Consider the following 22972-nt stretch of genomic DNA (forward strand, 5'->3'; position numbering starts at 1 on the left):
GTTTTCAGGCATGACTCCCACCCCCCCCTCGGGTTTGGGTTTAAAATAGATTGCAAATAGTTTATTGTAAACCTATATGTTTTCTTCTAAAAATACAAACATGATTAGAAGTATTTGAGAATATGCACTTTGCAATCATATAGTCACTATTAATTGTAACATGTCTTTTTCCTTTTCCAGCTGCGGAACAATATTCCTTGTCATCTCGCTGACATCTCTTGTGGTCTTCGTTGCAATCAAATGTTAAAATGTGGAATGCACAAATGTAAAAGGATTTGTCACAAAGGAGTGTGTCTCATAGATGAAGAGTGCAAACAGCCATGTACTAATTTGAGACTGTACTGTAATCATCCCTGTATGGCTCCTTGCCATCCATCTTTACCCTGCCCTACAACTTCTTGCAATGCAAAGGTGATGGCTCTGGAACATGATATATAATTCAGACAAATTGTGCACTCGTCTTCACAATGAAAGATTATAAAAATATTCAGGTTCTGATACAGAAACTGACAGTATGAAAGTTTTGATATAAATTACTATATTAATATGTGGTAAAGTATAATGCATTTCATGTTTTTGTTTTTCAAAATTAACATTAGTAGAATAGCTGGTAGTTTGAGCAAAGTACCTGCTGATTTCCATCTGTTCAAATATTTGTTCTAGATTCCCCACATGTGATCCATTCACTTTTTGCTTCTACATAAGCCAGCTTTCTATGGCATATGCAGGGAGCTGTAGCAGAGGAGAAGTATATCTGTCCTCAGTCAGTTGGCTGGCCCAGTTTTTTCCATATGCGGCAGTCACAACAGATGAAGGGTCTTCAGTGTCACTTCCTTTATGTAATGTTTCCGCTCCTCTTCTGGAAGGTCCTCCTGCTCCCTTTTTAGGGCTCACTTTGATGCAGGAATACTCTAACAAGATGTGCTCTCTCTACCTGATCAAAGATCATAGAGCAGGAAACAGTTTTTATTCTAAATATTTCCTGATTCCCCCAAAAAACAAGAGGATGGAGACCCACAGTAGACCTCCGTCATCTCATTTTTTATCTCAAAATTAAGATTCAGAATGATTAAGCAACTTGGAGTCAACTGAAACCAGTTCGGACATGCCTCATCCTCCTGTTTGCAAGACCACCTCTGCTGTTGCCAAGCAAGCATAGCCTGAACAAGTTTTAATTATGACCCCTCACTGCATACAAAACCACGTACCTTGGTGGTAGGACAAAGAACAGCTGTGCATTACATTTTCCTCATGCCCCACCTCCTCAGAAGACATTGTCAGATGTCTCTCTTATAGGCAGGGGCGTTCTCCTGAATAGACACAATACAGGGAACATGACCTTCATGGGTAAAGGATGTGTACAAATCTCCTGGAACTGAGGAAGCCTGCATATAGTTCTTAACATTTATGTACTCCCAACCTATTTAGGTAATGTTGGACAATATGGCCTTATTCTGCATGAACAAGCAAAAGAGGGGAAAACAAGATCTCTACACCTCTGTGTAGAGGTGGGTCACCAATTATTGGTATATTCATCAAATTATGCTGTCGTCAGTACACTTCTGGAATAATCGAATAGCCTTAGGTGTCATTTGTGACAAAATGCAATTTGGAGATTCATGACTCATTTGGCAGGAGGCATATCCCAATAATGGGGATCCCCATTTCTAGACCTGTTCGTATTGCAGTGCAAGAAACAATGCACGTCTGAAGGTGGCGAAGGGACAGAATTGCAGTGATGAGGTCCTTCTAGTGTGGTCAGGCAGTCTGATGCGTGTGACTTTTATGTCAAATTCTCAGGAAGATCCAGCAGGATGTGGCACCTATCCTCATTATCAGGTGGCCAAAACAATTATAGCTTCTTATTCAACTGTTATCCCATCCAACAGTCAGCATTCAACAGTACTTAGATATCATGATGCAGGACAAGAGTGGCCTCAGACATCCAAATCAAGGGCCAGTTTCTCCTGACAGCTCAGTATTTGGCTAGGCATCAAACCTAGAGTACAAATGTTTGGTGTCTGTTCAAGTCATTCTTAGTAACTGCTGAAGAGTCCACAAGCAAGAGTTTTCTGCCAAGTGGAAAAAGTTCTCTGGTTGCCCCGTATGCCCTAAGGGGAATTGAATGTTTCTACCAGTTTAGACTGTCTACTCACCTTCAAGTGCTCTGGACTTTCCATTTGAATGCTGCTAGATAAATACACAGCAAGCTGTGCCTGCCACACTCTGATCTACAACTACTCCATCTTCATGAGTTGTTTACTGGTTGCTTTTTGAAAGTTTTACTCAAACCTTTCTGGTGGCCATCACTGCAACTAGATAGGGGCCCGTGATAGCCAAACTCCCTTAGACTATATCCATAAAATTAGGTATCCATAGCATTCTATCCTAAATTTGTACCCACTATATTCTCAGATTTATACATGAATCAGTCCATATGCCTACCTGTGTGTTGTCCCTAAGCCTTATACCATCAATGAGAAACAGACACTCTATTGCCTGGATATGTGTCAGGCATTGATACTTAATCTTCAAGGAGCAAAATCCTGTAGGAGGTTACCCAAGCTCTTTTTTGTCATTGCAAAACCCTTGAGAAGGCAAGTGATCTCCTAATAAAGATGAAGAGGATCTCAGGGTGTGCCTTTCTTAGTTACCAGCTGTTAAATTTCTTCACTGCACACAGTGTGGGTCCACTCCACCAGAGCAAATAGTATTTCAGTATCTTCACTGCAGGGAACACATTTCATTGACTTAGGTAAAGCAGCCATGTGGAGTTCTGTTTATACTGCCACAGGACATCATTCCCTGGTGCATTCCTCCTCTGCTTTTGGACGATGCTTCTTTAATCCTCAATACCATGAGATACCACAATGCCATTTCACAAATCCCTCCTTCTTGAGGACTGTTTGTCTGTCAACCACAGGGAAATACACATAGGGACCAGCACTCAAAGAAGAAATAAAGGTTACCTACCTTCTGTAACCAGAGTTATTTGGGATAAATGGTCCTTCTCTGCATTGCACTACCTATCCTCCTTCGCTTGCTATTTCAAAGCTTGGACAAGGTGGTAGCAAAGGAAGTGGAGAGGGCATTGGTTCGTACTGCCTCTTATTCCTTTGGGTTAGAACATGAGGTAAGCAACAGTGCAGACACAGACTAGCAGATGCTGCTAGCTATTCTCTTCAGTCTTGACCATGTGGAGCCCGTGCATATCCACAGTGAAATGCACATAGAAACCACTCATCTTGAAGAAGTACTCCAGTTACAGAAGGCAAGTAATCTCTTTTTCTTTCCTTACTGTGGCCGTGTCTACACGAGCCCCAAACTTCGAAATGGCCACGCAAATGGCCATTTCGAAGTTTACTAATGAAGCGCTGAAATGCATATTCAGCGCTTCATTAACATGCGGGTGGCCGCGGCGCTTCAAAATTGACGCGGCTTGCAGTCGCGCGTCTCATCCCGACGGGGCTCCTTTTCGAAAGGATGCCGCCTACTTCGAAGTCCCCTTATTTCCATCAGCTCATGGGAATAAGGGGACTTCGAAGTAGGCGGGGTCCTTTCGAAAAGGAGCCCCGTCTGGACAGGATGCACAGCGGCGAGCCGCGTCAATTTCGAAGCACTGCAGCTGCCCGCATGCTAATGAAGTGCTGAATGTGCATTTCAGCGCTTCATTAGTAAACTTCGAAATGGCCATTTGCGTGGCCATTTCGAAGTTTGGGGCTTGTGTAGACGTAGCCTGTATGTCCACTAGAGAAAATAAATACAGAAAATTTGTTGAATTTTTAGTGTAAATTTTTTTTCAAGAATAGCATTTTATTAAGTCAGTATAATGTTCTGGAAAACTAGGCTTCCTATATATTGATTACAAAAGTAAGAAAAATGATTTACTACTTTCATTATATAACAGGTTGAGCTTCAGTGTGAATGTGGAAGAAGAAAGGAGAGTATGATTTGCTCAGAAGCATCTAGCACATATCAAAGGTTTGTACTAATTATTTATTCGTTGCCCTTTTTTAGGACTTTTTGTTCTATAGCTCATGCAAGTTACAGCTTTTGAGTTTGACTTTTATATGGTAACATGTTGAATTCACCAGGCCTGTTATATACACTTTTCCAAATCAAATAAGCTACCTCATAGTTCTTTTCTCCTCCCTATTCTTTTGAACTTACATACTCACCAGTATGCAGTGAAAAATATTCCTTTTTCTTCGAGTGTCCCCATGGGTGCTCCACCTTAGGTGTCATGCTTTCCCTGGCGCTGCAGCTAGGAGATCTTGAGATCTGTTTTCAGCTGGACTGCACATGCATGGGCTCTGATGTGCTATTTCTCACCTTTTCTATTACGTGTACGGTCTGGACTCAGCCAGTTTCTCTCAATCGCCAGCGGCTGCAGACTGAGCTTCTACCTTCTCAGCATGGGCCATTGTTCGTCATCTTTTTCTTCTTCTTTCCTCCTGGTTTGTAACCTGAGATAAAGACACTCATACTTCAAGTTAAAGTTTAAGTTTTAAGTAGTTAAAGTTATCAAAGTTAATGGCTATTAACAGTTAAGCCTCGTTGACAACTCTCGTGCAGCAAATGGACTCCTTATTTAAGCGACCTTATTTGCAATTTAAAAGAAACTGTGATAACCATGCCTGGCGCAGCCGGTTTTAAGACATGCAATACTTGCATTTGGAATGGCTGTCCGAGGCATTTGCTATTTGGGAGAAAGGCACGTTCCACAGAAATGCCTGCATTGTTCAAAGCTTACCACAGGGGCCTGGAGGGACAGGAAAATGTGGCCGCGCATGATCCTGTTTGACAGGGTCCTTCAGTCTTCTCTTGAAAGTGCTCAGCCTTCCCAAGATAGCTTGCACAAGCACAGAGCACTCTCTTCTGAAGCTGCCGCACACAAGGGTCCAAGAGCCTCCCCAACTCAATTGTTGCCTAGTTTACCCAGAGGAACGATGAGTGATGCTGAAAGCACTGCCAAAACAGTCTCTGGCATGTATAAAAAGGCCAAGACCAAGAAAATGGTTCCGCCAACGGCACCAGCGAATGAAATGGGACCGAGTGGTAGATCAGTTTCGGACCATCCAAAGGCAGCACTGATGATTTCCGTACCGCAAAGTTTGGTACTGACTGTCCTGAGTCCAACGGCACCGGAGGCCTCGGCACTGACCCATGCGGCAGCGATGCCATCGCTCACTCCCACGACATGGGCACCAATGGTACCAGCACTTGACTGTGAATCATCAGCACTGACTGTACCAGCACAGGCCATCCCACAGTCTACTAAGGACTTAATCAAAACTGCAGATAAAGACCCTATAAACACCAAGGTTAAGTCTAAATCAAAGCACAGGCACACTCCTGAGCCATTGCCACACTGCTCGTTATCACTGCCTGTTTCTGTTACCTCGCAGATATCTCCAGGATGGTATTTGATTCTATTGTCATGCCTGCTTTCCTCACTGCCTTATCAAAGATCGAGGTTGCCTTCACCATTTTTAAAACCACGATCTCTTTGCTTGTACAAGGTTGAATCTCAGGCACTAGGGTAGCCACCCCTCCATGAGCGCCTGGACGAAGGAGGTGGTGATAATCTCATTCCTCTCACAGGCATGGTTATAGGTGCCATTCTCCATACAGATGCCACTTGTCTGGGAGGCATCATCACCATTCTTGCTGTACTAGATCCTGGGACTATGAGACATTTATTTTCAAGAACAAGATGTGCATGAGCAACAGGAGTCACCAGAAAAGTACTCCATGGTGTCCTGGTTTCCCAGACCATCTCTGGTTCCTCCAACACCATTGCCGCCTCAGCCTCCATCTCCTCCACCTCAGACTGGTGAAGAGGAGGCCTGTTTTTTCTGACACTGATGCCCCTCTTAGGCCATCATTGCCAACTGATCTTTCTTCATCTTCACCTGATGAGGCTGTTATTCCTGGCAGTACATATCCCTCGATGATGTCCGGGAGTTTCAGGACTAGTTCTGTAGAGTGGCCAGTACACAAGGTGTTAAACTGGAGGAAATCCAGTTGAGGAAGCAAGGGCTGTGAAAGAACTTAAGGCCCCCTGGTTTCCTCAAAGGTTGCCATCTCCTTGGGTGAGGCCATTGTGGAAGCAGCTGACAACATATGGTGGACACCAGCTTCCACTCCTGCTACCAACAAAAGGGTGCATAAGAAATACTTTGTCCCTTCTAGGGGTATGGTGTACTTGTTCACCCACTCCCAGCTGAACTCGCTGGTGGTGGAGTCCTCTCAGCAGAGAGCTAAAGAGCCACAGTACAGGTCCACTGACAAGGGCTCTAAGCATCTGACCTTTTTGGCTGGAAGATATATTCCTCTTCCATGCAACTGTTATGAATGGCCAAATATGCGGTGCATTTGTCGATCCGCAATATTGACAACTACTCCAAGCTAACATGATTAATGGAGTACTTCCCTGACTCTAAGAAACCATTGCTGAAACCTATTGTCCAGGAAGGCTATGTTGCTTCCAGACCAGTGTTCAGATTGCCCTTGACGTGGCTGATACAGCGCTCAATATCTGGCCATGGCTGTAGTTATGAGGTGGGCATCTTGGCTTGAAACTGTGGGCATCCCCAAGGAGCTCCAGAGCAAAGTGGAGGACTTGCCCTTTAACAAGCAAAAACTTTTAGCTGAATCTACGGGTGCAGTGCTACACTCCAGCAAGGACTCCCATACTACCCTGAGAACTCTGGGTATATACATGCTGCTGTTTAGATACAGATGGTTTGGCCTATATCAAAGAGAGTACTCCCAGCTGTTCCAAAGACAATACCAACCTAGGCAATGTGATCAGTCCAGGCTTCCTCAGAGTACTGAGGCATAGGAACAACCAGCCTCGTGCCAACAGCAGCAGCAAGTGAGACAGCAAGTTTGATGGTGTCATTGAGATCCACCTCCCTGTCAATGCAATAGTCACGTCTCCTTCTCCAAAGCTGTCCAGCACCGTTTCTGACCAGAGTAACAACAGCAGATAGGTGTTGGAAGTAGTCTTCAGGTTGTCATCTCTCTTTGAGCTGTCCTACACACCACCCCACCTACTCCATCCCTCTTCAGAAACCTCTCTCATGAGGCTGTTTCGACAAGAGGTAGATCACCTCCTTGCCATTGGGGCAGTGGAACCAGTTCCAGGTGAGTTCAGAGGGAGGGGCTTCTATTCCCAATACATCCTCACCCAAAAGCAATCTGGGGGTTGGAGGTCCATTTTGGACTCTCAAAATTTGAGCTGCCACTTCCAAAAACGCTTCAAAATGGTGACATTGACCTCCATAGTTCCTGTATTAGATCATGGGGACTGGTTTGTGGCTCTTGACCTACAAGATGCCTACTTTCCTATAACTATCCATCCCACTCAGATGATTTCTACGGTTCCTGGTGGAAGAGGAACATTTCCAGTACCAGGTCCTGCCCTTCAGCCTTGCCACAGCTCCCAGGGTGTTCTCCAAGACCCTTGCAGTGGTTGCGGTGCACTTTCAACAGCTAGACGTCATCATCTTCCTGTACCTGGACGATTGCCTTATAAAAGGGGCATCTCGCATAGATTTCGACAATATGATACAGGTTACGAAGGCCACCTTCCTCTCTTTCAGACTCATCATCAACAGAAGTTGACCCTGGAGCCCACTCAAAACGTAGTTTATCGGGGCAAGACTAGACTTCGTCACAGCTCAAGTGTACCTTCAACTTCAGAATTATCATATTATTTAAAGACACCATTCATATGGTCTCTACGAGCCTGAAGGTGCAGATTATGACTTGCTTGCAACTCATGGGGCACATGGTTGCCACTACTTACGTGGTTCAAAATTCACGCCTGTGGTTTTGATGCATCCAGCATTGGATACTGAACGTGTACAGACCCACAAATCTCAATCTTCACAAATGTGTCATGGTACCAAACGTCATCCTCCAATCCTTGGGGTGGTGGATGATACCAGACAATATACTAGCAGGTTTCCCATTTAATTAGCCACAGCTGACCCATACTCATAACGATGGACACTTTCCTACTGAGACGGGGAGCCCACCTCAACAGCCAGTCTGTACCAGGCCGATGGTCCACCACACAGGCCTCTTTTTACATAAACTTATTGGAGCTCAGAGCTGTGTGTGATGCTTGCAAACACTTTCTGCCATGCATTAGCAGCATGCCTGTCAACATACTTACAGACAACATGGCTACCATGTATTATGTCGATCACCAAGGAGGAGCATGATCCCAGTATCTCTTTGCAGAATTGATTTGTCTATGGAACTGGACCTGGTTTGCCTATGGAACTGGTGCATTCGCAGTGACCTAATGCTGGTAGCTTCATACTTACTGGATATCAACAATACGGAAGCAGATGCCTTAAGCAGAAGCTTTGTGCCAGACCGTGAATGGGAGATCTGCTGTGACATTCTTCTCCCTGTGTCTCAATGATGGGGATTCCTGCTCATAGCCTTATTTGCCACCCATCTGAATCGCCAATGCAAATGATACTTCTCCAGAGTGGGTCTGGGCCGAACTCCCTGGGCAACACATTTAGTCAATTGGAGGGGCCTGCTACTCTACATGTTTTGCCCGGCAGTGCTAATTCCCAAAGTGCTGGAGAAAGTCAACAGGGATGGAGCCAAGTTCATACTGATAGCTCCTGCATGGGCACATCAGCACTGGTTCCCTGTCCTGCTCAGGTTGTCATTGCACATGCTGCAACTCCTACCTTGTCCCATAGATCTGTTGACTCAGAATCAAGGGGCGATCATGCACCTACAATCTTGCACTCTTCACCTCACGGCCTGGCTGACTGCAGGTTTGACAGTTTCAAGGACCTCTGTTCACGTCAAGTAAAAGTAGTCCTCATGCAGAGCAGACAGCAAAATACGCTTAAGGCTTAACTTTCTAAGTGGAAATGATTCACAATTTGGTGCTCCTCCAGGCAACTGTCTCTGAGCGAAGCACAGATTGACTGGCTCTCTATTCTGAACTACTTGCTAGAACCTGAAGCAAGGTTTAGCACTGGCGAAAGTGCACTTGGCAGACACATCAGCATTCAGGCACACAAGTGACAGCACATCAGTCTTTGCTCACCCAATTACAGCACGTTTCCTTAGAGAGCTGGCTACCCTGTACCCACTGAGGTGGCCTGTTGTGCCCCCATGGAGTTTGGGCTTGGTTCTAGAGACACAGACAAGAGGCCCATTCAAGCCTATGGCCATGGCCCTGCTCAGATTAACATTAAAGACTGTGTTCCTCCTGGCAATGGCATCCACCGAAAGGGTAAGCGAGCTGTTTGCCCTCATGGCGACCCTGCCCTATACGATTTTTAATAAAGATGGAGTGATACTCAGATTACATCCCCGTTTCATCCCTAAGGTTGCCTCAGAATTCATCATTAGCAAGCCAATAGTACTGCCTGCATTTCATCCTAAACCGCATGCCTTGGCACGTGAGGTGCAACTGAGTTCATTGGATATTAGAAGGCCTCTAGCCTTCTACATCGACAGACTCAAACCTTTCCAGAGGACCGAGAGGCTGATGGTGTCTATAACCTGTTGATCCAAAAGCGAAGAGATATCTTCACAGAGACATCTAACCATACTGCGTCCTGCATCACGACTTCATACTCCCTGTGGGGCATGTCCTTGCCATGCCAACTGAGGGCACACTCAACCAGAGTGATGGCAGCATCAACAGCATTCTTCAGAGGAGTCCCCCTTCACTACATCTGCAGGGCGGTGACCTGGGCATCCTGTGACTTGTTCATCAGGCACTACGCCATCTACCGACAGATGACCGAGCATACCTTCTTGTCCGCAGTGGTGCTGTCTGTCCTAGAGAAGACTTGAATCTGGTGCCACCTCCTCGTTTATTCAGGGGGAGTACTGCTACTCGGCCACTAAGGTGGAACACCCATGGGGACACTCAAGGAGGAAAAAGAAGTTACTCATCTTTGTGCAGTAACAATGATTCTTTGAGATGTGTCCCGATGGGTGTTCCGCCTCCCACCCTTCCTCCCCGCTTTGGATTCTTCTGTGTCTTTCTGTTTCCAATTTGATGCTCTTTCGAGGAACTGGCTGAGTCTGGACTGTGCATGTGATAGAAAGGGTGTGAAACAGCATGTCGGAGCCTGCACATGTGTGGTCTGGCTGAAAACAGCTATCCAGGTCTTTGAGCTGCTGCACCAGGGCAAGCCTGACACCTTAAGTGGAGCACTCATGGGGACACATCTCGAATAATCATCATTACTTCATGAAGGTGAGTAGCTGCTTTTTCTCACATTACTAATTGGAGGTAGATCAGAACTTCATTAGCATACCAGGAGTAGGATTTCCTCTCTGTGGAACTCTTCAGAGTTCTTGCCACGTAGAGCAATTTAGTAGCAGACTAGAGCAGAGGTGTCCAAGATGTTCCCCATTTGCCACGTGGCGAATATACCTCTCAGAGCCTTTCAGTGTGGCTCCTCCTGAGAGCTGTGCATGGGGAGTGCTGTCTGCTCCATGCACATGCCCCACTGCTTGGTGGGAGAAGTGTGTGGCAGCCCCAATGGTGGCCCCAGTGGTTTTGAGTTGCTGGCATTGATTAGAATGGTGGGGTTGGGAATGCCTGGCTCTGGGGGAGGGGGAGGGCATTTATTTTGATGTGAGGTTAGGAGAAATGTGGTGAATATGGAAAGGTGACAACCACGAGTGTGTTGATCTTTGAGTTCCTGTTGGACACTGCTGGTCTAGAGGCCTTTTGTAACAATGATCTTGGGTCTAAATTACTTCTGAATATCTTCAGTTCTCAAATTTACATTTGGATTATACTGGGAATGTCAGGAAGAAATTGGGGACTTGTAAAAAGCTATGGTACTATTACTCCTGGGCACTACTACTTCAAATTCCTTTCAAGACCATGGCAAAGGCCTGAAAAATAAAGGGGTGCAAAACTTCTCTGTGTGGCTGCTTTCCTCACTGTCGGGTCTCTGAGTACAAAATTCTTGAAATGCATGGGGAAGAGGCTCCTAATGTGGGTGTGGAAATGCTAGATGCCCATGCAGTCTTCAGAAAGAGTACGGTGTATAGTTCCCGGCCACAATGTATGTCAAGGCTCCACAGGGCCCTTCTGTGTACTTTATAATGCGGTAGATATCCAACAGAGCACCAAAAAGGTGCAAGCGTATACTGAACGTAGTTTGATTAGTCCCAGTAACATCAATAAAACTACTCATATGCTAAAGATCATATTAAATTAGGTCGCAATCTTTTTATAATGGATCGCTGTTCAAAATGGTGATGTGTGTGTATGCCAGTATCATCTGTGTAGTGATTGCATTTGCTTCCTTTAAGGAACACAGGATCATCTTCCAGGCATTTTTATTGATGGCATTGGACTGAGAGTTGGAGAGAATATAATATACTATCCCTATTCCCCAGATTGTCACCTTGTTGTGGTGAGTGGGCTTGTGTGTTCCACTGAACCCAAGAGCGATGTCGCAGGGAGTCTTGTACTGACAACAGGGTCACCCATGGCAGCAAGATCAAGGGGAAGGGTCCAGACAAAAAAGCAATCGTAAAAGTCCTCAAAGGCAGAACAAGCAGAGGATAGCAAGGGTAATACTACAACAGCTGTGAAGGTGGATGAAGGCTGCTGTGGACAGGAGACTCCCAGTTGTTGTGGATTCCATGCCATTGGACCTGCGTTTTCTATCCTTCGAGAACCGTGTGGTGGCTGCAGTGCAACAGTCCTCCCCCCCCGCCACATTACAAGAAGTCATGCATGGGCATCTTACTCTGTGTACTTCTCTTCTAAACTTAAGCCCTACAGGGACTGGCGAATGGTGATGGGAGCAGGATTGTGAAATCTGGAAGCTTTTAGTCATGAACCTGCTGCATATAGGTGGTAGATGTATATATCAGTCATACCGTTTTGAGGACTGAGGTGGTAGGACAGTCCAGCTGCTGCATCTATGACTGAGCAGCCCTATTTAGGATCCACTCTGCTCACCCCACATCTAGAAAAGGTGCCCTAAACAGGGCCCACCTCAGTCTCCTTGCCTGCATGACAGCATCCAGTAGGTTCACCTCGATGCAGTCAAAGACAAACAGTAAACTTTGGAACATGGAATGTTTGAAATCTAAGGGACAACCTAGACAGTGAATGACCTGAAAGACATGCAGCAATTATCACCCGTGAGTTGCAACAATTTAATGTAGATATCTCTGACCTGGCAGAAATGCGTAGACCAGAAGAACGACCGCTAAGAGAAGGTGGCAAAGGGTACACATTTTTCTGGAAAGGAATCACAAAGAAAGAAAAATGAATTTGTGGAGTAGGATTTGCCATCAAAAGTGAGCTGACAAAGATCCTATCTGATGTCCCTGTCAATTTCTTAATACGAGCAACACCACCAAGTGTCCCACTGCCAGTACATGAGGGAGTCCTAAAAACTGTGAAGTCCCTGTGGTAAATCTGCTTGTGTATTCTGCTGTTGTCTCATTAATTCGTCCCTGTCAAAGGGTTTGAATACCTGTTTACCCAGAGAGCCATTAGTGGTTTCAGCAGCCAACAAAAGGAACAGGCAAGGTCAGTTGAGGGCCTTGCTTACAAAATAAGGATGTAGAGACTTGACCTTTTCGGGAGAAGTTTATTCAACAGTCATTCTCCAGCTTTTTGGTGTCAAATCACCAGGCCCTGTTGGGGAGATACAATATTAATTTGTGCAACTTGAGGGACTTGCTGTTTCAGGACTTTGTCATAGACTTTTCAGTCATTGTGGAGGAAAGAGAAGGTGGTGAGGGGCCCTGTCCAAGTGGCATGAGAGGCAAATGACTCAGCAGTCAAGAGTCATGGCCTCAGCTGTGATTATGGTAGCAATGGCTGTGGTTTGTGGCTGCAATTCTGTGGGCCCTCTCAAAGTGTCATACTTCCAAGACCCTCCCATTTGAAGGAAACACACTCTTTTCAGAGCACACGGATGCAAAGCTGCATGACCTGAAGGACACTCAGGCCACCTTGCACTTACTAGGCCTTCATATACTGCAAGGAAACAATTGTTTGTCATCTTTGCCCAGGTCCTGGAGACCCCCTAAACAGGGCTCCTCCTAAGGAAAGGAGAGGGGGGAAAAATGTTTTACTGTCATTCCTCATCTCATTCTCTTGCCCAGTTTGGTCAAGCAAGACATCAAAGGGGCTTGAGGCGGTCATTTTGGTGATGTGCATGAGGATCGGATCCCCTTCAATTTCCAGGAGCCACTTCCAAATTTACTTTTTCAACTGTCTACCTATCAGCATGGTCTCATGTAACATCAGACTGAGTGCTCAGCACAATTATTTTTGGGCTACATCCTAGAGTTTTCAACCCTGCTCCCAACTTTCCCTATCCCTCTTAAGCAACCTTTCATATAAACAAATCCTTGTTGAGGCGGGAACCCTTCTGCACTTGAGGGCAGTGGAAGAGGTGCCCAGAGGCATGAGGAGGAAGGGATTCTGTTGCTGATATTTCCTAATTCCAAAGGAGAATGAGGGCCCAACACCCACTGAGGACTTAGTCAATTTTTTGAGATATTTGTTGTAAGTAATGTTTCACCTGGTCTCCCAAGCCTTCACCATCCTCTGCTTGGATACAGAAGATTGGTACGCCATTCTTTACTTCAAGATTTCATTCTCACGTTTCCATTTTCCAGGGGCACAGACAGTTCCTCCACATTACGATGGGCAGTGCCATTTTCAGTTCACAGCTCTAACCTTTGTCCTTACATCTGCTGCGAGAGTATTCCCAAGTGCGTGATAACAGTAGTTGTTCACCTAAGGATTCTAAGTGTATGTGTAATCCGTATCTCAACAACTGGCTCATGAAGGAAATATTTCAGTGCAGGTGCAAAGGACCCCAAACCTCATTCATTCTACTTGTCACTACTAGGTCTATAAATGGAAAAAAAAAAAGATATGAACTCTGACCCTATGCAGCATATAGAGCCCATAGAAGTGATACTTCACTCTATACAGGCCAGAGCCTCTCTCATTAAGGCCTGTTTCCAGATTATCAGACCTGATGTCTCATAACAGGACCTGTCCTCTCACTACAGCTTGCATGTGTGTCAAATTGTTGGGACACATGGAATCTTGTATTTACATTGTATGGCACGTGTGGTTTCATCTCAGACTCCTGCAAGCATGGATGGCCCTGGTCTGTGTCCCCAGCAGACATTATCTGGGATGGGCCATCATGGTACTAGATCATGTGTGGCTGCACCTGAAGTGGTGGTTGGACTTGAGCTCAGTGTTTGGAGGGAGTTCCCTTTGCAGCCTCTTTCCCATCAGTGAGTCTGGTATCTGCTGTTTTAGGATGAGGTTCAGGAACTTGCCTCAGTGATCTTGATGTGAAAGGTCATGTTGCGAGGCAATTACTCTCTCCACCTAAATAGAGAGCTCAGAGTTGTGTGCATAGCCTGCCAGGCATTCCTGCCTCACCTGAGGGGCAAGGCGGTCCAGATCCTGATGGACAATATCATCACAGTGTTTTGTATCGAAGAGAAGGTGGAGCCTGTTCAGCAGGCCTTTGCTGAGAAGCTGTTCAGTTGTGGACTGTTTGTGTTTGTTTGGCATGCTGTTCATCTTATAGCCTTGCACCTTAGGGTGGCCAAGAACATGTCAGTAGATCACATCAGGACCCTTCCCATCTCGACATGAGTGGTCACTTCATCCGGGGATGGTAAGCATGATTCCCCAGGTGGACTTACTCATGTCTAGGGAAACAGGAAGTGCTATGTCTTCTTCCCAATTGGCAGGATTGTCAGAAGCTCCCTCTCTGATGCTGTCTTCTTCTCCTGTGGTCAGGATCTCTGTTGCCCTCCTTTCTGCCAGTGCCATTAATACACAGAGACCTCATGAAGTTCAAGGAAAAGATAATCCTGATAGCTGTAGTTTAGCCTTGCCAGCACTAGTTTAACATGCTGCTGATGTTCTTGGCAGCAGCTGCACTGCAGCTACTGCTCTGGCCAGGCTTGTTTTCCTAGAACCTTGACCTGCTGCTACACCCATATCTAATAGCTCTGCACCTGATGTGTTTTGCTGGATTGTGGACTGCGGAGGAGCAGACCGAGGCAGCCTGTGTTCATGGGTACCATAAAACCTTCCATCAGGGTTACATACCTAGCCAAGTGGAAGCAGTTGCTATGGTAGGTCTCAAACAAAATCTCCAGACAAATAGGTCTCCCTCCAGTCAACCCTAGACTTCGTTCTGCACCTCAAGCTCCAGTGCCTGTCTTTTTTTATTCATCAAAGACCAGTTTGCAGCTATTTCAGCCTTCCATCCTCCAGTTCAATATAGTTGAGTCTTTGCTCCATGACATGACAGTCTAGTTTCTAAAAGGCCTGTAGCATCATGACCTTATCCTACCTTAGGATCTGAACTTCGTGCTATTAAGACTCTCAGGTCCTCCGTTTGAGCCATTGGCTTCTTGTTCCCTTTTGCTGGTCTTGGGGACGATCTTTGTTCTGGTGACTATGCCAGCTGATAGGGTCTCTGAAATTAGAACACTTGGGATAGAGCCATCCTACACAGTGTTCTGTAAGGTCAATGTTTGTGTTTGGCCACACCCAACCTTTCTGCTCAAGATTGTTTCACTATTTCATGCTAACCAGGACATATTTTTATTGGTTGTCTTCGCAGAAATCTCAAATCAGACAAAGCGCATAGACAACACTGGAAAGTTAGGAGAGAATTAAGTTTTTATATTGACAGGACTAAACTATTCCATAAGTTAATTTAACTCTTTGTTATGGTTGCAGACAGAATTAAGGCCCTTTCTGCATCTGTTCAGTTAATTTAGTTGTAGATGACTGCCTGCATGAGGCTTTGCTATGAACAGGTGAAAATGATGCTGCCAATGATCATAACTGCCTCTTCAATCGGAGGGCAAGCCCTTTCCGCAGTCTTCCTGGTGTAAGGGGACTGTTGGCCCCTTACTAAAACTCAGTGGAGTTTTTGGATGGATATCTCACAGTATGAAAAGGAAGGGAAGGGGTCAATGAGAAATCAGGACACTGAGTCTGATTCCTAGGAGCAAAGGGGAGAGGCTCATACTTCAGGTCAGCCTGATTAACAGGGTGGGCAGCTTAATGTGGCAGTCAGGAGGCCAGGGTGCCCCATTTTCCATGTGAGCTGAATTTAGCTGGGTAAGACAGAGTGGGGCCAAGCTAAGGAGAGAGCAAGAGCCCAAGCTGAGCTGGGGAGCAGGGCTGTGCCAGACAGAGCGAGCCCCAGAAACAGGCCAGGGAGCAGCTCAGTATTGCAGCAGAGCTGCAGAAGCAGTCCAGAAAGCAGATCCTGTGCTGTAAGCAAAGCTGCAGCAGCCAGAGCCCGAGGGGCCAGAGAAACAGCTCAGGAGCTGGAGGCAGACCAGCATTCATGCTGAGGAGAGTGGAGATGGAGCAGTCTGAAGTCCGATGCAGTGAGAAACTGGGGCCAGCAAGTGCGGGGTTCGGGGGGAACCCTGAGCAGGGGGTCCAGTGAAGAGAGGCATCTCCAGCCTGGCTTGGGGTTACAAGGACTCTGCCACACAAATGGAAGGGAATTACCTGGAGGTCAGGGAGGCATCTTGGTTAAGGAAATAAAAGTGAGGATTCAGATCCTTTTTTTTGAGCTCATTTCACCAGGGTAGTCTAGGCAAGTTCCCAGTAATAGTGAAACCATTCCCTTGCTTACACTGATCCAGCTGCCAATTCAAGATATCTGCAGTGTCATCATCTGGTCATCCATACATGCATGCACATTCCATTACATGATCACCTAGAAAGCCAGAGAGAATGATGACTTTAGTAGAGCAGTATTGCAAGCTTCATAATGGTGAACTCTAAGCTCACATCCAGGGATACTGCTTGTGACCCATCTAGAGTGGAACTGACATGAGCAAACACTCAAAGAAAAAATGGCTGCCTACCTTCCATAACTGTTGTTCAAGATGCGTTGCTCAGGTCTGTTTTATTACCCATTCATCTATCTCTTTGCCAGATTTACTAGATAGACGGAAATGAGAGGGCATAGGGTTAGCAGTACATCATATACCAATGGCTAAGCATCGGACTCCAGTGTCCCAGAGCCAGCCCTACAGATAATGCTATGGCAAAAATTCCAACAATGATGAATGCGGGTGTGTATAAACCTAGAATGGAATGGACATGAGTAATGCATCTCAAAGAGCAACAGTTCTTTTTTGAGTGCTTGCTCGTGTTGGTTCCTATTACCTCTTGTTTCATACATAGTGCCACCTGGGTGAAGTGATATGTGAGGGACATTGTATCGTCTTCAGTCCACACATTCTCAGAATGCTATAATCAACATCCTTTTTTCTGCTCAGGTGTTAGAAGTTGGTTATGGAACATGATGCCTCCGTGTTTTAATTTTTTTTATATAGGTGAGAGTTGGATCCTCTTCTCCCTTCCTATGGATGATTAACTGCTTTCTGCATGTCTTTGTGACGACTGGCATGTAAAGAAATGCAGAAGGGAAAATTCACTTGAGTATTTTCTTTCTAGGGCTTTCCATCTCAGACACACTGACAGTGGGGCTCCACAGTGCTGACTGTAGAACATGAAGAGTGGCAGGAGAGAAAATTTTGAAGATGACAGAATTTTTCCTTTTTAAATTTATTTTAAAAATCCCATGCCATAGTAACTTGAAATTTTCTTCAGAAAGTCACCTGTTATGATTCTGTAAAGAAAAAAACAAAAAACAAAACCCATTTTCTTCCTGAAAACTTTCATGCTTATACTGAAAGTTAGGTATTGCTGGTCAGGGTGATCAAGAACAGTATTAGAATGGAAATTGTCTCAAACTTCTGCTTAGCGTTCCTACTGTTTCATTATGGTTTGTGTCATGCTTTTCTTCCTAAAATATTTCCGAAGTGTGTTATGGTCTGTATTTTAAGGGGTTGTTTTCATAATTAAAATACCATTATATGAGGGTTGAAATGTGACATCTGCTTTATGTATATTTTAAGTAGGGAAATGAAGAACCTTTCCCCCCCCACCACAAATGAAACTGGAATGGTATTAGCTAAGCAAATACTGATGTTTGGCTAGGGAAGGAGGTTAACTTTTTTATTCTTCTGAAAAGTACCGCAGAGTATATTAGTAATTCTGGTAAAAGTCTTAGCTTTACATTACATTTAAAAGTTGGCATGTCCAGTAGCATGTACTTCAGTAGCATGCCACCTGTTGCATCTCCCGTGCCACTTTCCGAACTCCCGAGTTTCCTTTGACATCTTTAGCCATAGCGTAAACTAGGCTTCATTTAGAATGTAGTTACGCAACCTTGTGCAGTGACACGTTAAATTTTTACTAAGATGCAAAGTAAGTCTGTTTGAGTAGAATCTACAAAACTAGCTTCCCTGACATTTTTCATTTCTCAGCTTTTCTGACTGCAGCTTTGCATTCCTTCTTTGTGTCGCTCTCTCTTGGCCTTTTCTCTACAAAGCGTGGTTAGATGTGGAGTCCCATTCTTGTGTAGCTTAGTCTTGCATGTCAGCCACCACTTCCTACATCCAGAGATGCCTCTCTTGGGCTGGTGTATGTCCCCTACTAGCCCAGTGAGCCATACAGTTTAAAAAGTCTGCAAACTCCATAACCTTACAGTAGCGGTATAGAATATAATGACAGACTCTGTCAACTTATTTATTTCTTTGATGTCTCCTGTGGCTACTAGTCTGTAGTTTGATGTTATTTGCCAAATGATTTATTTTGTGTATATGAATCAAGTAAAATCTAATGCTATTTTTCCTTTCAGAATAGCAGCTATATCCATAGCCACTAAATTAACGGACCTGCAACTTGGAGACTCGGTGGAAATCAGTAGGCTGATTACCAAAAAAGAAATGAAACAAACAAGGTAATAAAGGATCAAACATGGCAAAGATTCTAACTATCTGTAAATGTTAAACTGAAACATGGATGTTGCTAAAAATATGCAGTATTGTGGGTAAAGTCCCAAATAAAATCAGGAAGACTTAACGGGTATTGATACTTAACAATACTGGTATTATGGAATCGTCATTTAGTTTCTGTAAGAATCTTCAAATATTTGTGTGTTTTTGTTTTTTTTAAATTAATTGTATGACTTGTATGTATTGAATTATTTTCATATTTTATTTAATTCAGGAATGCTGCTGTCAGACTTGTGTTTTGAGATATGGAACAAAGATATGAACTTCTGCAACCATGGCTTTAGAAAGCAGTTCAAAATTTAATATTTAACATTTCCTGTTTTTTTTAACCCAATCAAATAGCTTTGTGATGGTCTGAAAATTGAGTTTGTCTCTAACAATCATTAAAAAACATGCCTGCTTAATGGTGGGGGGTGGGAAATTGTGCAATCCAGCACAACTGTCAGGCAACTTACACCCCTCACATGGCCCTTCCCACCCCGACTCAGTTTATTTGTATTCTCACATATCTGGCCAGGGTGTAGGGACTGCTTGAACTGTTTCTCAGCTGTGGCACTGGCTGCGCATCAGAAGGGCGGCCTGTCTGGTGTTTCTGTGTACAGTTAGCAGATTTTTCCTGTATTTTGGCCTCTGACTCTTCGATTTTGACAGTCTTTTTTCTAAGACCGTCCTCTTTTGATGAAGTCAGAGATAACAAAGGCTCCTTGTTATGATTCCAAGAAGGCTGCAGCTGTAAATACTTTGGAAACACAAGGGGCTCTAATGCAATAGAGCAATTTGCTGGCACCAAGACACAATGCTAAAATTGTTGCCTTTGGTTTTGCAGAGGAAGGCATTCCCCAGTGTGGAATTTTAGCTTTGGTGCCTTTATTTGTCTCCCTAGTATTGCAAGGCTTGCCTCAATCTCTTAACACACCTTAGTGTCGCAGATCAGTTCCTTACCCAGAACCACTGATCTTGATTGATTAGTGATGATCCAGATGAGTCTTTTGTTTTACAGTGGGAAATTTCAATTAATCAAAGACTTTGTATAACTCCAAAACCCCAGCGTATAATTTCACTGTTTCTGAAAACTTACATGAAACAACAAATGGTCAGGTTTTCCACACCTCTTTGAAAGTATCTCAGCCTTTGAACAAAAAAAAGACTACTTGATTCCTCCCTCTGAATCCAGGTATTTGATGTCACTTTCATCTCTTTATTCGTATCCACAGTGAAAGCATTTTTATCTGCCTTCCCCTTAGAGTTGGCCCTCTACAGGGTGCCTTGCCAGCACAGGAACAGCCAGTTAAATATTCTGTTAGGGGGCTTCAACCAATGCCATTTAGGTGAACTCAGTATTTTTGAACAGCAATCACTAAGAGAACCCTACAGCAATTATACATCCAGCATCTACAGTTTATAAATAAAGCATTGTAACTTCATCTGCAATAATATCAAGAATTAACACGAGGTATGGCTTCATTAGCACCTAAGGTAAAGGACACAGGATTTTCTTGTTTGGATAGCAAGCTGGGGCTATGCCTTTAGGGCAGAATCCTTAGAACTCCTTTTTTTTCTCCCAGTTTCTCCCATAGAAGATTTCAAATAGTTTCAAGACATTCTGATTCTTATTGCAGCAGCATAAGGTATTGAGTAATCAACAGTCTAAGAAAAAATCCTTTCGATGGACTGCCTACTAATTTTCATCGATCTTCAAAACAGATCTTTTTTTCCCTTCAGGTGAATACAAACAACTTGATTTTAATGTAGAAGCATCTTCTCAAAACTGAAGAAACCTCTGGTTTTAGGTTATTCCTATATTTGCATATAGTTAACTTTGTCTAGTTTATTAGGGCAGTAAGTCTCAACCCGTAATCTGTAGACCATTGTTGACCTACCAATGAGCTTTGACGAGTCTAATTGGCTTTTTGAAAATTAGCCATAGATATCTTTGGAACATAATAATCACTGCTACTTCACTGAAAATCTGTGGAAGTTAACCATGTCGATTTTCTTTAATGCAGAAGAAAGGAAGAGTTAAAATATCTAACAAGCTTTTTGCATGACAGGCAGTTACGCCTCTTTCCCCCAGTGCTTGCAGCAGGAGAATCTGCTTGTTATAGAGACATTGCCTCTATTGGTCCAGACAGTGTTCTTGAGGAAAACAAGTGGTAGTGCTACAAGCTGTTAGAAAGCCATTGTCTGCATTAGGTCACTGCTGTTGAGGAATCACATGCTTTTCTCTCGTTGCTGTTCTCAGCATTGCTGGATTCTGTAATTAAAAGAATAGTTGTCAGGAACCTTCAGCTAAAATTGGCATTGCTCAGCTGCTGCCACATAACCTGTCTGAAAAAGCAAGGTATTGAAATGTGGAATTGCAAATCTGTATGTGAATCAGAAATTAAACAGTGTGAGGATATCTAAAAAAGTTCCTTCCATTGGTTTGTGCCTGTAAGACATGATGTGCCTTCACAGGTACGTTAAACTCTGGAACCATGTGGCTGCATAAGTAGTAATAAATTGTATCATGAATCGCATCTTCTAACCAACAGTGGTCACTGCTAAATAATCAGTTTGTTCAGAGTGGTAAATAATGAGGGCAGATCACCAATTCAGAGCAATCTGTTTCACTTTGTAAACGGAGTACAAGCAAACAATATGGATTTTTTATATGGCTAAATGTAAATGTGTGTATCTGGGAACAAGGAATGTAGGCCTTACTTACAGGATGGGGAATTCTATCCTGGGAAACAGTGACTCTGAGAAGGAGTTGGGGGTTGTGGTGGATAATCAGGTGACCATGAGCTCCCAGTGTGATGCTGTGGCCAAATGTGCTGCTGAGAAGGATAAATGTGCAATCTTGAGTAGGAGAAACAGATTTAACCTATATTTGGCACTGGTGTGACCACTGCAGGAGTACAGTGGCCAGTTATGTCACCTGCACTTCAGGAATTATACTGATACATTGAAAAGGGTTCAGAGACAAGTTAAGACACCTACTATCAAAATCCGTCTTCCTTCATGTTTCATCAGTCACAGAATTTCTGTAAGCCATCAGTGTGACCTGTGAGGAAGAAGCCATTGATAGTGAGGTCTGGATCCATCAGTTTCAGAAGATGGAATATCAAAAAGTCCCAGGCCTAAACCTTCAAACCACAGGAGGTAATTCTAAAGGGATAGAACAGCCAACTTCCTCATCCATTGTCCCAGTCCAAGTATGACCATTAGAACTGGTAACCACCTGCCAGAGGTCCTTGGTGACCACCATACCATGAGTTGATTCATGAAGCTCATTATTCTTGTGAATGTTGAAGCTACCAAACCCTGACAACATCAGCAGCGTACTGAGAAACTTTGCCGCCTCCCATCTAGACTCTGCAGTGCAGCATGGCCATCTGTTCACAGATGTTAAGTCCTGTTCTCACTTTATGCATATGCTTATATATGGTATTAACAAACATCGTTTATTTTTGTAGTAAGGCATGTACCGCTCTGTAGTCTGATCTCCTATATGATATAGGTCCTACAATTTCACACTTAGGCTATGTCTACACTGCAAGAGAACATCGGTTTTTTTTGTCATTTAGCTTGATTTTAGCAAGTGCCCATCTTCATGGTAAATTCCGTTAATTTGATTTATGGAGCACTAAAATTGAAATAATATTGATATCGTATCATAGTAACCTGAAAGGTGTGGCATTCAGTCTGAATTTAAAATTCTGAATGAAGGGTAGTAAGGAAGCATCACCTCTTTAAATCGAATTCATTAGCCTCCAGAGATTTCCTGTATGTGCCCAACAGTTCTCCGCTCTGGCTTTTTCCATCTCCACCGCTCTCAGGAGCAGAAGAATTCGGCAACAGGAAGATCGTTTCAGTGTGGCACCTGGAAGCCCATGGCTGTAGGGTCATGGGAGGCTGAAAAAAATCATCTTTTTTTTCTTTGCTAATAGTGTGGCTGTGGGGTCTGTGGTTCTCTCTCTCTCTCTCTCTCTCTCTCTCTCCTAGCTGCCTTTTTTTTTCCTGCACTGCCTGGTGTTAGCTGCTCCCCTCCACCCCACCCCAC

The 22972-nt window shown here is 44.2% G+C and overlaps 1 protein-coding gene across 1 annotated transcript in view; it reads left to right on the top strand.

The window, feature by feature from the left end:
* The window catches only part of NFX1 (nuclear transcription factor, X-box binding 1), a 105704-nt gene that overhangs the window by 55146 nt on the left and 27586 nt on the right, over positions 1-22972 (top strand). The window contains exons 16-18 of the mRNA XM_074987891.1: positions 181-411; positions 3908-3981; positions 18771-18872. Of these exons, the coding sequence (XP_074843992.1) occupies positions 181-411; positions 3908-3981; positions 18771-18872 (407 nt within the window). The remainder of the gene's footprint in view (positions 1-180; positions 412-3907; positions 3982-18770; positions 18873-22972) is intronic.

The sequence above is a fragment of the Carettochelys insculpta genome, chromosome 2 (assembly GCF_033958435.1).
Source record: "Carettochelys insculpta isolate YL-2023 chromosome 2, ASM3395843v1, whole genome shotgun sequence".
Classification (NCBI taxonomy): Eukaryota; Metazoa; Chordata; order Testudines; family Carettochelyidae; genus Carettochelys; species Carettochelys insculpta.